Source organism: Bemisia tabaci, chromosome 8, assembly GCF_918797505.1.
Source record: "Bemisia tabaci chromosome 8, PGI_BMITA_v3".
NCBI lineage: Eukaryota > Metazoa > Arthropoda > Insecta > Hemiptera > Aleyrodidae > Bemisia > Bemisia tabaci.
The window spans coordinates 10,916,887-10,933,382 of record NC_092800.1 but is presented as its reverse complement, the minus strand read 5'-3'; the positions used below and the strand labels follow the sequence as shown (position 1 = coordinate 10,933,382).

Below are 16,496 nucleotides of genomic sequence, written 5' to 3'. Positions count from 1 at the left end.
ATTTTATTTAATTGAAGGAGAACTAACCGGCATGTTGATCGAAATTTTCACAAAATACTCTTCACACGGAGGAGAAAAATTAATACAGTTTTCTATAGATGACATTGAGTACTTGATAATTTAAAAAATAAAGTATGACAGGAAATCCACCAAGTTGCAAACCGAGGTATACACATTCCTACAGGTTCACTGTTGATCTAATCTTGGAGGCAACAGTAGTTGCGACCGATCAAGAATGCAACTCAAGAAACAGTTTAAGGCTAGTTGGACCACTTCTTGCAATAAGGAACAACAATTTCTCTATGGTTTCAGGAACAACCTGTGTGCCATACAGTTCCCTTTGGAGATAGGTGTTTCCATGGCTAGGTCAAAAGAGTTGCAGTTCCTTATTGCAAAATATGGTCAGGCTGTTCATTGGTCCTATCTTCAATACAGTAGAGTTTCTTAATTTTCTCTTTCCAAGCTCAAAGAGGTTGAAAGAGCTACTATGAGATTGCCGGGTAAACTTATCTATGAACTTGTCGACAAATTATCCTACAAGATTCATGATTAATTCATGGTAACGAACTTCCAGTAAGAATTAAAAAGCAACTAAATGCTTAAATGATAAAAAAAAAAAAAAAAAAAAAAAAAAAAAAAAAAAAAAAACACAATAGTTTCATCGTTATAAATATTTAATTTAATTTTTGTGAGACCAATAAAAAGACAAAATTGTAAAACAACATAAGTATAGGATAGCCTGTAAGAAAGTGGATACTTGCACAATAAATTCTGAGATGAAAATGCAAAACTTAGGGTAAGGATTCCACTTAACTCATAGAATTTCTAACAATTCTAGCGATTAGATTTTCTATCTTTTCACTTCTACCTCACGATTACAAATTTTTGAGTGATTACTAAGTAAACCTTAAAATAACTTGATAATTAGATTAATACAAATCAGTAAGCAACAAAGAAAATATGAGAAATAAGTAAATTACAAAATTAAAGGCGTATTCTACGAGGAGGAAAGATTACCATAGAAATCCTGGACTGAGTAGGAATTTTGGAGGCAGTTTGTTAAATCTGCGTCTGTTTTTACGTAGCTGCAGTAAAGTTATTTGGGAAAAATCTATTTTCATAAAACAAGTATTCCTTACTTTTGCATAAGACATATAATAAAAGAAAAGGAAAACCTTCCAGACACTGATTTCACACAGAGAAAAAAATAAAAATCTTCACTTTGAACTAGACACCAGTCTCTCAATCAATTCCTCCGTATATCCACTTTCTTACTTGTCTCCATACTCCATGGACAAATTTTAAAACTAGAAAAATAACATTCTTTAGGTATAATCTGAATATCTAAAAAAGTCTAGATCTAGAAAATCTTGATGATCTAGACCTAAAGTAGGTAATGGTTTATCACAGATCAAATTTAAAATACTTACACTCTTAAATGAAAAAAGCTACAAATAAAAAACCAAAACTTTGAATAACATCATGAGGAATAATCGATGCTTTGTTGAACTGAGGGCGTACATCAATTTCTACGTGAGCCCTTTATCCATGTAACTCTATGTTTTTTGGGGCTCACTTAGAGATAAAAATATGCCTTTACATCAGAGGGGCGACTTAATGTTTTTAAATTAAAGCTACAAATACAGATTTAGGTGCAGATTCACTGCAAAATTTTGGCACCAGCAAAATGCCATTAAATTTTACTTTTAAGGTACACACTTGAGTAAATTTTTGGGGCAGTGAAATATTTCAGCATTGCAAATTTGCTATCTTGCGAAACAGTTATCTTTGGCCCATCCGGGACGAAAATTCACTAACTTTGGATGACATTGGGAACAAAATTACGAGTAGAAAAAACTCATTTTCATGTGCCAAGAATTTCGGTCAAATCTGAGAGGAACGTAATTGGCAAGATCCTGGCTATGGGTAAAAATTTGGGTGATTTTGAGTCAGTATGGAATGAAGAGAGCAAGGCTTACAAGTTAAAACAAAAATCGGTGACTTCGAAAATTGTCAAGTAATGATCTTAAAACACATTTCAAAGTTAGCGATAACCGAATATTAAAAATGCAGGATGCATATATTGGTAACTTGAATTGAAATTTGATTTTCAACCGTTTGGTCAGACTAGTTCAAAAAACACATTTTGAAACAATTCTGTGCGCTTGAAAGTGGCTGGAACTAAGGACCTCTCAATTCTCTGATAAGTCTAAGTTTTCTTTAGACTTCAGTTAAACAGCCGCTTTTCCTTCCAAACATCACGCAGGAATAGTAGTTTTATTTTGGATGTTTATTCCAGTTCAAAGCTATGGTGAGAACAATACAATCTTAAACAAGAGCCTCGTTTCATTCACAATTTTGTTAGAGAGAGAGCAAAATCAGACGGACAGATTAATCTCTTACTCGGTGAAGCATAGTCTCATGAATAAGAGCTGGCCAACATAGCATGGTTCTACAGAAAAATAAAATGTAGTACCCCCTAAGGGTTAAAGCCAATACGCTACACTGTATATATTCTGATCTGAAGTACCACTAGACTTACAAATTTTTAACAGTTCTCTTTTCTGCATCTACTTCCTGTGCTATCCTGTGCTGAGCAACTACTTATACCCTTTTTTAAAAAACCAGAATGGGCTTAATTCATCATGTAAAGGCAGATTTTCTAAGTCTGATACATGCAAGAAAATTATTCAGAGATGGGAGCGACCCACTAACTTTGGGAGACAGCCTGAACTGTGAGTTCAAATCAGGGTACAACCAATCGTCAGACAAACAGTGTGAATGCACCTTAGATATATGTAGAGAACATAGTTTACCATCTGACACACAAAAACCTAGATATTTGCAACTCAAGGTTGAGATCTAGCAAGGATTATTTAGGTCTGTAGAATGATTTTTTTTATACTTATTTCAAATACTGATGGTAGGATCAAAGGTCAAATTGTAAAAATGGTAATTTGCACACTTAATGAAACATAATTGACACCCAGGTAATAAATGACTAAACTGATACATAAATTCAACATGAGAACAGCTTTGAGATTTAACAATCATTCCAAGTTAGGTCTCATTTGCTATGGTTCTCTGAAAAAATTCACTTAGTATCTGAATAATAAATGCTTTAAAATAAATATCTAAAGAGCAATCTTGATTGACTGGGTAGAGATATAATAGCAAATATTGCATCATCAGAAGTAAGTACCAGGCTTCAAAATTCAAAGATCATAACCATATGTACTCTCCTAGATTAAAATCTTAGAAGTCGCAGTAATTCATCTTTTCTAAATAGAGCTTAAAATCAAAGATGTTTCCTAGTCGAGTTTCCGCAGAATGTGTTGACGAGCATAGTTTGGAACAACTTCTTCAACCCATGCAGGGTCAATAGTTGAAATGTTGTTGAGGTAACTTTTGTTGGTTTCTAAAATTTCAGTGAATAAAATACAAGGAGGCAACGATCCGAATAGAGATGATGTGGGATGTATTGATGTCGTTAGTCTTGAATGGACCTGCAAACAACAAGGCAATATATAAGTGTATGAGCAGGCATCAGAGAAATTTACAGTGGAGATGTTGCATGTGTGAGGAATTTGCGATTTGGCTATTGATTCTTAAGTAAAAGTTCTTCCAAGCTCAAAAAAAGCTCTCAGGTTGAGGCCAAAATGAAGGGGATACATCCCACGCTATCCTGAGAGTCCACCTGTAAATCAAGACAAACTCCATGCAAAGATAGGGAGCAAATACATTAGCAGGGCTACCGTGTTTTCAGTTTTAGAGTCCTCAAAAAAGTGGCAGCCCTGTCAAGGTATTTGCTCCCGATCTTTGCATGGAGAGTTTGTCTTGATGTAGAGGTGGACTCTCAGGATAGCGTGGGATATCCCCTCCATTTTGGCCTTAACTTGAGAGCTTTTTTTGAGCTTGGGAGTTGATTTCAGAGAAAACCAGTGGCATCATCATGTTTCTCTTGAACTTTTACATAAGAATCAAGAGTCAAATTGCAAATTCCTCACACATGCAACATCTCCATTGTGGATAATTTTCAAGACCAAGGCAAAAATTAGAATTGAAAGAAAAAGAGGTCATTATTTTGAACTGTTGAAGGAAGGGCCAATTTGAAAAAGGGATAGCTAAGAACTTTCTGCCTTCCTAGCCTTCAAAATGTATCTAGTCTTCCTTAAAATTATAGATAACATGAGTGAAAGATGGGCCAGTTGCAGCTTATCATTATGATCAATTATGGATACTTGTTAGAACTGACAAATTGGCAAGACATGTTGACATCAGTCTTAACGTGGTTAAACTGCAGACCTGTTCCTGGTGAGGAATAGCATAAAAAAATAAAAATACAATAGGTACGACAAATCTGAAAGAGCAAAGGAGCATACTTCAGAACTAGAGGAACTAGAGGTGCATGATGGAAACAGGTCGCACTATCTTTTTACTTTTGTCTCAACAAGATCATCGCTCTCGGGTTATGAGAGGGCCTTACAGAGCAAAATCAGTTATTTGATTGGATGAAAAGTTTTAGAACATACACAGTTCAAACCATGAGCTATCCTGTTTTTCCAATGAATTTTTCCCTAAGCTGCTAGGTTATAGTTTAAAACAAACAAACAAAATTGTCTCAGTTAGGTAGTATGAACATCAAGGGAAAAAATGAATTTAGAACTTTCCTGATAGGATATGATAGTTTTTCAAAAATTTCTTATGAAAAGGCTGGACGGATTTTGAAAACCAAGGAGATAAAATGAAAAAAGTACTTACTGTAAGGTATTTCTTATCTCGTTGTAATTCTGCTAAATTCATGTAAAGACCGGTTAGGAGACATTTTTTTATTTGATCATACTGCTGTCCGCAGGAACTTGATGTGAATTCATTTTTTTGGCATAGCTCAGTTAACTGTTTCCTGACTTTGGTTGCGTACTCCAAATTTCGAAAGTGAAGAAAATTATTAGAGCACCATTTCTGAAACATTAAGCATTAAGATAGAATAGAATATTACAGCAGTGTAAGAAAAATTCCTCTCGTAAAGTAATTTTGATTTCAAGGAAAAAGACAAAAAAAAAATAAATAATTCAGGTGTAATACACCCTTCAAACTCTGTTTTTGCTTTCAACTTTTTAAACTGATTTTTCAGAATACGAATGAGAATAATGAGGAGGGCTTGACATTTACCGATGTTACAGAGCTGTGAAATAACGGAGCGGAGCTATGAAAATGATTGAACAATAAAATGAAATTTAAAATTTTATGATTTCACACTACTAACATTGCATATTTTTTGGATGAGAAGAAACAAGGTCAAGACTACAAATCGAAAATATTTTCAGTTTAATTATTTTTATTTTTGAAAATATTGATACCTTTTTTTCTCCCTCCTATTCACAGCGACAAATCTTCACATTACGTTTTTAACTTACTGTGGCAAATCAAAAGAAACGAATGGAAATAAGATCAGCCTAAAAATATATGAAAATACAAAAATTGAGAATAATTTGGTTATCTTGCCTGTAGTCAAATCAAAGCAATTTGATGGTGAAACTGCAGGAATGTATTTCTCGGTTTGCAACATTGAAGACTTTTTGTCGATCTTCATTTTTTAAAGGATACACTCAACATCATTTTTTTATAACATCCCTAATTTGTTTTCTCTTTGAAAGGGAATAAACTATAAAAATTTCAAGCCATAGCGTTTGTTTGTTCTTCTTTGATACAATCAAATGAAAGGGGAAATTTTGAAATACCGCACACAAGCCACGTGGTCACCAGTAAGCATTCATTGTCAAACTGTAATGTTTAAGAGGTTTTTTCTACTTGCTGTAACATTTGAACATTAAACTTTGAGAGATAAATGCTACGGCTAAGCTTTGTCTCTCTCTTCCTAAGATTTACCAAACCTTAATATTTTGTCCTTTGTTGGCATTTTTGGAGAAGAAAAGTTAAACGTACCTTTTTAGTTTCAGCAGCAGTGAACGCACGGAAAATTTTTAATAAGGTTATGTGATCGCCTGAGGAAGAGTGAAATTTTTGTCGAGCCTCTGCTACTTCCTCTTTTTTTGACTGAGCATTCACAAACACAGTTTCGCTTGAAAGCATAGCTACAATGATCAAAATTTCCTCCCTGAAAAGTTAACGAGCAAACATTAATTAAAATTTGTACTTCTCATCGGGGGGTAGGGAGTGAGAGACAGAGAGCAAATAGTTAGAATTTTATTCGAACGAAGTGTTCAATAAACTTAACGAAGACATTTTTTAGAATTTTAGAGACCGTTTGACTCATAGATAAAACTGATCGATATTATTCTAAATCCTTTGCGACTTTAGTTGAGAGAGGAAAAAAGTATGTATGTAATAATAAGAATACGACACTTTTTGATGTCTTAAAGAATGAAGTCCTTGTGTTCTGAAAGAGAGAAAAAAAAAATTAAAAACCACATGAAGACATATCCTTGAGGCAATTTTCATACAAATAATAAGCCTGTAAGATACCTTCGGAGTAATTTTAGGCAAGGAGGCGATTTTGAAATCGATGCTTCTACATACATTTTTGGTGCAGAGTGTTAAGTCTGAGTCACTCATTGCTGCAAAAAGAGTATTTCTTTTGTTTAAACTTTAAGAAGAAAGTGGTAGGAAAAATCTACTTACAAGCACTCATAATTTTGCGCGCAGATGAGTATTTTTGAATACCTAGGATCCAATGGAAACTGAGACATTAGTTTCCCCAGTTGAGTCAGAGAGGGGTTTTCAATATTTGTGATTGCTCCTAAATCCTTCAGTTGAAGCAAAGCCTCTTTGATTGACTAAAAAATAATAAAATACGTTCAATAATCAAATTTTAGGTAAGAGAATAGTTAAAATGAAAATAAAAAACATTAAATTAAATTTGAAAGGAGAGAATTAGTATAAGCGCTAAGAATAAATCATCTAAATACGAACTATAGGTGAACTGTGGTGGTGTGATTATGAGCTAAAAGCTGGAACCCAGACAATAGAAAACCCAAAAGCAAAATTGTTGAGAGTGAAAAGAACATGGTGGAAATATAAAAAGTATATATTCAGGGTTTTTTCCTTATTCTCTGTATTTCTCTGACCTTCAAACAAAATTTTCATCTAGGTATTTTCCTTTCAATTATACTGACTTTTGCTGAACACTACTGGCGAAATTCTCTGACTTTCCAGGTTTTTCAGACCATCAGAAACCTTGAATAGATGTGAACATGTTTTAAATACTTTTCAGTCCCCTAAATAATGGGCAGCTGACTTATCTACAAAAAAGTTATTACATAACTATGGAAACTTTGTCCTAAAAAGGTCATTAATTATGGAGACTCTCTCTCAAAAATATCAATCACGGAAATCACACTACCGCTGCTAACCACTAAGTCGTAATGAATGAGAACGCTGATAAATATTCTAAGAATGTGAAAAACTTTTGCGAACAACTATTTACGCGGATTGCTCAGTTTTTCTGCTGTCTGGATTGAGACATAATGCTGCCAATGTAATTAGTTGTTACCCGAAGGCTTCTTCAAGTCAAATAAATTTCCTCACTATTACAAACATTGAAAAGAATACACCTACCTTAAAGGCCTATAGAATTTTAACATTTACGAAATAAAGATGACACCAACTTAAGTGGCTCAAGAGTTTTGTTTGACTGGCACTTAACGCAGAGTTCTACTCTATACAAATTCATTATTCCAAGTGATTAGAAACATGAGCTGATACTAACCTGTTCGTTAGGTTTATCCATGAAATCAAACTTCATAGCGTTGATACCAATCGCTAACAACTGAAGCACTACACTCGCTAGATTGCACCTTTGAATTTCAGGTGGAGTATTTTTTTTAAAATTTGCAAATTCCTAGAAAAAGAAAAGAAAAAGAATCAATTGCAACAATTCTGAGAAGGATATGGCATTTGGACATGTCTGCTCTTGTATTAATTTTGTTAAAAAATAAAAAAAAAAAAAAAAGTTAGATCAGCAATAAGGATTCTGAACTAGTTTCATCTTCACATGTTAAAAATTAATTTGCAGAATCGCTACCAGACTGCACTGCTTAAGCCCAACGGGCTTCAAGAGTATTAAGTGAACTTAACTTTCTGTTTTCTTCCTGACATTTCATGATAATGACAATTGTGAGAAAAATTCACACAAAGGTGCAAAAAATTAGGGTAGCCAAAAACAGGGTTTAAGCAGTGAGCTCAATGCTTTTGAGTCTGCCATCAGGATCAATATGATGGCAGAATCCATGACAGAAAAATACAAAGAGACAGCACAGTGTGTTGTTGATCAGCTTGTTGATCAGAGGTTTTAGGCTGGGCCATGCAATTTTGTTGAGTTCAGTTGACGGCTCACCACATTTGCCAAGATCTTGTCTTTCAGAGTGAAAATCACAAGTAGCACATACACTAGTAGTAGTTGCAGTATCACAACACTAAAGAACTAACATAACCTCGAACAAGATGTCAATAAGAATTCAAATGACAGCACTAGAGTAATTAGTGGGTAAGCATTGCTGCAGCCATTTTCCCATTCTTGCATATAAAGTCAAATTTTGATGGCGGTAAAGAACAAGATGGTTAAAACATATTTTGCAGGACAATGCAAAAGGAAACCTTATTTTGCCGATTTTAGGGTAATTTTACCAGGCGAATTGTTTTCCTCATACCAAAATCTGTGGCTATCAACTATTGGCCAACCAATTCCTCCCGAGCTTATCTGACCCACTGCAAGCTTCCCACATTCTATGACTCTAATATAGTTTAACTTTTCTGGCGTTAATTTTTTCTATTAATCAAAATACGAGGGTCATCCAGAAAGTATGTTTACCTATTCAATAACACCTAAACTAAGATGGATAGAGAAAATCTGTAAAAAGCGTTGAAAAGCCACTACTCTCAGCTTTCTAACATGCTATAGATTTTTAAATTTAGTTTGATAGAACTCTAGGAAAGTGGATTTTTCTGAGCCCACCTCCTCTCCGCACGGGTCTAAAATTTCATGGAGCACCATCAGCAAATGAGCTGTTGGGTCTATCACTTATAGCAAGAAAGTGGCTTAGAGGTGGTTGAATTTCATGTAAAATATGGGGTAGAACATACCTAAATCAGAAAAATTGCAGGTTCATTCGGTATTAGTGGGTCTGAACTGCAACACGTGAACTGAATTTGGTTTCGGTGTGTGAATTGCGCTTTCTAATTCGTTTTTTAATCAAAAGAGGTGACCAAACGGCTCAAATTCAAGTTAATTTACAATACAGATGTTGTTAATAATGCATACTTTTCAAATGATGCATCTTTGATGAAATTTTTTCGAGAGCGGGCGGCGTAATGTGAAGCCCTATAAACAATTCAGTCAGTCAGTACAGTGAGAGTTAACGATGACAATTCGGTTACTTTTGTTCGGATACAACTGATTTTAATGTAAATACAGTCAATCCTGCAATATCCTAGCTGATTAATGTACTTCCTAATGTTTTGCATGACTTTCAGCCATTTTTAAGCCGCTTTTTTTGCGATAAGCGAGAGATACAGCACTCACAGTAACTCACTTGCTGATGACGCTCCGTGAAATTTTGGACCCGCGTGGAAAGGAGGTGGGTCCAGAAAAATACATTTTTTCGGAGTTCTTTTACATCAAACTAAAAAATCTACAGCGCGTTAAAAAGCTGAGAGTAGTGGCAAATCAACGCTTTTTACAGATTTTTTTATCTATCCTAATTTAGAAAATATTGAATAGGTAAACTTACTTTCTGAACAACCTTCATAATTGCTGGGCATTTTTTAAAGCAGGGATTCAAATACTTCACTGTGAAGTTTTTTAACACTAAAGTCCCTTTTTCCTGTGGATGGTTGCACTATAAAAAAGAAATAAGACCAAGGATAAAATGCAAAGTGAAATATGCTTACTTGCTCTGTATACGCACGATAGCAGTGACCTTCCGATTCTCTACCAGCTCGTCCTGCCCTCTGCCATGCTTGCGCCTGTGAGATAGGACTCACTTTTAACATATCCAGACCTGTACTTGGTTGATGAGTTCTAGAATTGAATGAGAATATATAAAAATAAAATTAAAACTTCAAACAATGCAAAAATTGATACTTGGAACCAATTAGATACTGTTACTTTTAGATATGATGGTTTTTTTTGATGGCCGTCTGAACACCACAAGCTTTAGGAGAAGACCTTTCTTCAGTCCATTTTAGGAGAACCAATGCTGAAAAGTCACTTTTAGGCACATACCAATTATGCGCTTTCTCTCCTGCATGAAGGAACGTATCTCGATTGCGCTGTTTCAGTATTTTACGAGAAAAGAGGTTTTTAAAATGATAAAGCTAGCTATTTCTGCTTTTAACACTGTTAGCTCATATTTTTTTTTTTTAATCATGCTGGGAAAAGGCTTACCTAATTTTTACTTTCCCACAATCAATGACATATTTCACACCACTAATGGTGACTGAGGTTTCTGCAATATTGGTACTCAAAATAACCTTCCTCCTGCCAGGTGGCGTTGGTGAGAAGGCTTTCACTTGATCAAAAGTTGGCAATGCTGCAAACAGGTAGCATATCATCATAGGCGGACTATCCTTGAATTTAGGGTCCTAAAAAACAAGGAAAATTATGTACTATAGTATCAATGCCAACAAAAGAAAGTTTTTGCTCATTCTCTTAACTATTAGACTGCCAAAAATAATACTGATGCGAATAAGCACGAACTTCTCGACCATGCAACCGACCTGATTATGTGCTGGTCGCATGAAGTCAGTAAGGCCTTGCCAGAACGGAAAAAAGCAATGGAACACACATGAAAATATGACAAAATGGGGGGATGGCTGTGTTTTAGCGGGAGCAAACCCAAATACTCTGGGTTAAAGGTTTCCTTTTTTTTAAGTCTTCAAAGGAAAGCAATCAGGAGTTTTAGTTGAAATTAGAGTCCCTTCATACTGGGAGTCAAGACAACCCCCTCTCATGGAGTCACAAACGGGAATAAAGATTACACAAATTGACAGTTTCCCGTAATCTTTGATCGGCTCATTCTCAAATTCCTTCCTCCGTTCTTTCTCTCATTCCATTTGTTCCTTGTCGAACCCTTTATTCCCCGGTCCATTCTAGATTATAATCTTTGCAATAGGTGAAGATGTAATCTTTATTCCCGTTTGTGACACTGTGGAGGTCTAAAATACGGGAACCAATCAGAAATGGATTCACACTGTCTTGACTCTCAGTGTAAAGGGACTCTAGTTAAAATGGGGAAGAGCAATCAAATTTGGGAGACAACTCGGAGATTTCTCTACTCCTATACTGTTGTAGTAAACTTGAGCCGGGTATAATTTTTACAGGCGTGCAAAAAAATGCAAGATCCAAGGATCCTGCACCACAGATCATGGTAGGATAAGCGATGGAAGTTAGAAAAGCTACAATTTGTTTGTTTTTTTGTTTCTTTCTTCAATTTCTGCAGGCTTGATTTAACAATAGAATACACATTAACGCTTTGCGATTTTATGAGAATTTCTATAACCTGCCATCCGTTCTGTCACATGATAATCTTGAGATATAGTGGTAGAATCTGCAAGAATCAAGAGTTTATTGACTTACAACCCTGCAAATAAACGATTCCAAGTTGTTCTTGTAGAGGTCCAGAAGGAAAAAGCAAATATACTTTAAAGAGATAAAAAATGAAATTCTTCTTCGAGAAAATTCCTTCTTATCTATTCAAAATATATATGCTAGACGCTTGTGATTATGAAACTAATACATAAGTTATACGCACCATTTGAATCTGCCTGATATTGTGAGCCATTGATTCTATCTCTTCTTGTCCTGTTAAGAACACCAGAAAGTCATGACTGGAACAATAGGACAAGGTCAAGAGTTAATAATAATAAATAATAAAAAAAGGAAAATAGGAAAAAACCCCTCTGGCTTGAAATTACAAATATGATAATCAGGGAAATAGCTAAAATAGGATCATTCTTGATTTCAAGATTTTTGATTGGTTGAATGAGAATGGAGAGAAAAAATGAAAAGAATTAAAACCGCAGCAAGATATATTTATCTCATTAGGTGTGACACTTAATAAAACAGCTTGAAGAATGAATATCTTGAAAATTAATACCAAAATAATTGGTTGAAGATTTTGAAATTGGTGATTGACGGGTGTCAAGTAAGTAGAAAAGTAAAAACAAAATGACTAAAAGACTTTCAAAAATAAAAAAACAGTCTCAGAACTTAATGACAGAAAAAAACAGCTTAAAATTAAAAAGACTTTACGGGTGACATACTTAACAGGCGCAGACTGATGTAATTGGAAGATGGTAGAAAGGACGCTGAAAAAATAGTCTTCATGGGGCTTCACAGCATTGTGAATGTGGACTGGGAAAGTGCGCCCTTCGACAAACACAACTGGTGCATTGTTGAAATATTTGCAAAAGTGATCAACATCCATGGTTGCTGACATGACAATAATCTGAAGAGAAGAACAAAAAGTATAGAGCGTTGAAAATAATATTATCATGGTGAAGAGAGAATCAGCTAGTTTCACTAAACATTCAACCGACTGGAAAAAAATTTGAATTAAATTTTGAGAAAATGAGGACCCTTTAAATTAGCCAGAGAGATAGACTAGAATATAAAAAATGCATGTGAAATGCAGGTACTGAAGAAATGTGTACTGAGGGTGGTGGCAAGAGGGGAAATGTACATTTTTATGTCACATCAAGTAAATGTAGATCTGATGAGGGTTATGACAAAGGGTCATGTACTGCATGAAGCAGAGTCTACGTTTTGCCAACAAATCTAAAGGTAGGCCTCACCACTTCTTCTTCCTTTTCTCCGTGAAGACAGTGGCTAATGCATTACAGAGTAAACATTAAAAAAAAAAGAATATTACCTTCAATGGTTTGATTTTCTGCTGTTCCCTGTTATATTGAGCACGTTTTACAATGCCAAATAAGATATCTGTGTTGACAGTCCTTTCATGAGCCTCATCCAGAATAATCACTGAATAATTTGATAAATTGGCATCTAAAAAAATTGATTTAATAAAAGTGATAAAAGAGGAGCTTGATTTTTAAACAGTAACAAATGAAAATAAAATAGAGTTGGTAATATTTTCTCTTTTAAAAAAAATCCGAACTGTTTCATGTTAAAATATCATGATGATTGCTGATGGGGGTCAGTGCCACCAATTTCTTTGAACTCATTTTCTAATAGTATGGAGTGAACTGAGCTTCTAGGAATTTTTTCACGATTTCTTGAACACTAAATGGCAACAAAATTCTTGCTAGAAAATGTGAAAAATGGGAACCCTTTGAAACAATATTTTTGGCAGGCTCTGATTACATAGCCGGCACAGGAAACAACGTTTTCTGATTAGCTTGACTCAGCTTCAAGCTTTGCCTTGCTACGTCAACTCGACTGTTGGCTTTTGATCAGCTTTTTCTCCCCTTAGAAACAATTTTTTGAATTTTTGAAAGCACTTTTGTGGTTTTTCTGCAAAATTCTACACGTGAAAAACTAAATTATAACCCTGCAAGAATTTCTTGCAACTGCCCCATTAAAAACTACAAAATCTGCAGAAAATTTTCAGTGTGGTGCACTACAGAACATTTGTAATATAAAAACTAAACAGTCAACTTATATGAAATTTCAAAATAATTTCTGTTGGGCGGAAAGAGAAATTGGAAAAACTTCGGAGAAAATGTGAGGTAAAATCAATACAGGAAGGAAGTGCCAGAACATGGGATTCATTTGGTGTACTTTAAAACTATTTACTTCAATATTAAGCTTTTGCTTTGTACATTCGCGCTTACCTAACATGGCTTCTCTTAGTAACATTCCATCTGTGAGGAATTTGATTTTAGTGTCTGCCGATGTTGCATCCTCAAACCGAACGGTGTACCCAACCAATCCTCCTACAGAAGAATTAAAGGCATTGGCTACATGAGATGCAATCGTTACTGCTGCAACTCTTCTTGGCTGCAACACATACAATTCATTAATAATTAGGAAAGTTTTGTTTTGTCTTTCTATTTTGGTATTGACTCCAAACACAGTATATCAAAGTGAGAGATGTCTATTTATTAAAGCGAAATTCTTTGGTTGGGTTACTAAGAAAGCTGAGCTTCTGTTGCATTCTAGAGGGGCAGAAACTTTTTTAGTATGGCCTTTATCTAGTGCTATGAACATCTTATAAAATCATCTAGCTCGTAGGGATCTCCAAAAAATTGTTGTTTTGGGGCATTTATCATTTGTTTACATTGATTTTATCACAGACTAGGACTGATTACCAGCAGCCAGATTACTGAAACTTTAACTGGCTATGTCGGCACGATGAGACAAGACATAGCCCTATCTGCGCCGTGTAATATATCGATTTTTGGTTCTTGTCGTGCCGACATAAATTTCAACAATCATGCTGCTGGTAAATTTAGAAAAGGAACTAGATAGGTCCATTGTTTAATGTAATTTACTTGGACTTGCATTTCTACCATCTGAGTAAAATTGTAATGATAGGAAAAAAAGAAAACCCAGTGGAAACCAAATCCAGCTAAACTAAGTATGTAAGTTTTCAATCAATCCAATTTATTAAGCAAAAAAAGACAGGGTTACAGAGAATGAGTTTGTTAGAGAAAAGATGGCAGTCTCACCTGTGTTACGGCTATCATTGCGCCTTTGTTCAGTTTTGCTTTATAAATGAATTGAGGAATTTTGGTTGTTTTTCCACAGCCCGTTTCTCCGATCAAAATCAACGTCATGTTGTTCGAAATCTCTTCCACCAGCCTAGAACAGAGAAGAACCATTTACTTATATCTTTTCACGTGAGGTGACACATTGCTGAGGGTAAATCCTTTAACAGGTGTGGTCTAAAATCCGACCAGACAAACACAGCAAATGAGATAGAAAAAAACAGCTCAAGGAGTTACCTGATTACTGCCGGAGAAGTAAGTGAAATACAGAATGATATAAAATCTGTAAAATAATCTGTAGTGCTACCATTGCCTCCGAGAATGGAGAGGCCATAACTACTCGGTTTCGTGATGTCAAACTAGTGGAGTAGTCGCCGTGTTAACCAATTAGAGCCGCCGTCGGTCTGCCGAAGTTACATGAGCGGCGCGTTTAAATCTTAGTGGGGTAACAATTTTCGATATTTAGTAGTGTTTAGCTTTTATTTCATCAATTATCAGACGATGTAATTTATGGACTGGGTAGTTTCCTGAAGTGAAATTTCATCTTCTTGCAAAATGGTTCTTCAGAATTTTTGCATCAGCTCAACCCTGAATAGATATTGGCACAAAAAAAACATGTGTCTCGCATTCTCCTATAAGAACACATGTTATAACACAGCCAAGTTTCATCTACTAGCGTGACGTCACAGAATCGTAGTTACGGCCTCTCTATTCTCGTAGGCAACAGAGTTACCGAGCTGAGAGCAAAGACATTGAATCACGTAGACCATGCGTCCGGCTCAGTTTAGAACAGGCGGAGCAAAGCAAGTCTTTTGAAGCCCCATGATGGGCGGGCAGGGAAGGGGAGAGAGCGTGTGTCCCAAGCACTCGCAGAGGCTGCAGAGAGACAATGGAAAATTCATTCCCGCGCTCGGTTTTTCACAAATATCTCATTGAAAGTCCATTTTCAGACAAAATTCTTGAGATGAAAAGTTTCAGAACACACAATTTTACTCCGAACTAATTATTAACCAAGGAAAAAAGCCTCACAATCCGACAAAAATTCACTGGAGCCGCTACTAAGCATGCGCAGATGAGCGCAACTGGGACACACGAACTCATTGATGTGGGTAGGTGCCACCACTCATCGGCATGCGAATTTTTAAAAATTGTCTCGCTATCCGTAATGCAGGATGCAGGGTCTACGTGATTCAACGTCTATGGCTGAGAGGCATTGATATCCATACAGGTAATCCTAGGACTTGGGATTCCTTAATGCCATCTCTTCCTTCCCTAGTGAAAGAATGGTCAGGTCAAAGGAGTAGAACTCTGATGTTGCCTTTCATCCAGGAAACTTTCCATCCTTTGCCAGCAATACAGCTTCATCGTGCATCGCACTTTCACTCGCAGTACGGCGAGTCAGATGCAATTTTTTGGCAGACCTCATCAGAGAGAGAAAGATTGAACAGTTGATCCAAGAGCCTGGAAAGGTCTTTCATTATTCCATCAACATGTTGACAACATGCTGGTCAATAGTTTTTCGTAAAAAGGAAAAAGAGAATAATTTTAGATATGCACTTTCATAAGAACTAACCTCTCTCTGACTTTGCTGATGGGCAATGCTTTCCTGGCATGGGACGTAGAGGCTCCGTTATCACCATTTTTGGCCCCCATTATGGCCATGTTGAGAGTTGTTGCTTTAGCAAATGCACTGACAGAAAATATGACTTTAAAATAATTTTAAATTACTTCAAAAGAAAATTTCAGGAAACACATTTCGATCAAAACAATGCACGATGCACGTGTTGAATTGGTGATTGATGCAAGTT

General features: G+C 35.6%; 1 protein-coding gene across 1 annotated transcript; it reads right to left on the bottom strand.

The window, feature by feature from the left end:
* Positions 1-656: 656 nt before the first annotated feature.
* ath (ATP-dependent RNA helicase DHX33) lies at positions 657-16,491 on the bottom strand. Its single transcript, XM_019048528.2, has 13 exons — positions 16,262-16,491; positions 14,650-14,782; positions 13,813-13,978; positions 12,891-13,024; positions 12,283-12,467; positions 11,772-11,847; positions 10,406-10,602; positions 9,910-10,039; positions 7,730-7,861; positions 6,643-6,797; positions 5,947-6,118; positions 4,762-4,962; positions 657-3,506 (listed from the first exon to the last, which is right to left on the bottom strand). Exons 1-13 carry the CDS (start codon positions 16,348-16,350, stop codon positions 3,312-3,314), a joined length of 1,965 nt encoding a protein of 654 aa, XP_018904073.2. The 5' UTR covers positions 16,351-16,491; the 3' UTR covers positions 657-3,311.
* Positions 16,492-16,496: the final 5 nt, after the last annotated feature.

Excerpts from the sequence above, each read along its gene's own strand:
- ath (XM_019048528.2), bottom strand. The coding sequence starts at position 16,350 with ATGGCCATAATGGGGGCCAAAAATGGTGATAACGGAGCCTCTACGTCC. Across the intron at positions 11,848-12,282 it reads CATCAGTCTGCGCCTGTTAA|TCATGACTTTCTGGTGTTCT; the intron begins GTATGTCACCCG and ends CTATTGTTCCAG. Across the intron at positions 7,862-9,909 it reads ATCGTGCGTATACAGAGCAA|GAATTTGCAAATTTTAAAAA; the intron begins GTAAGCATATTT and ends TTCTTTTTCTAG.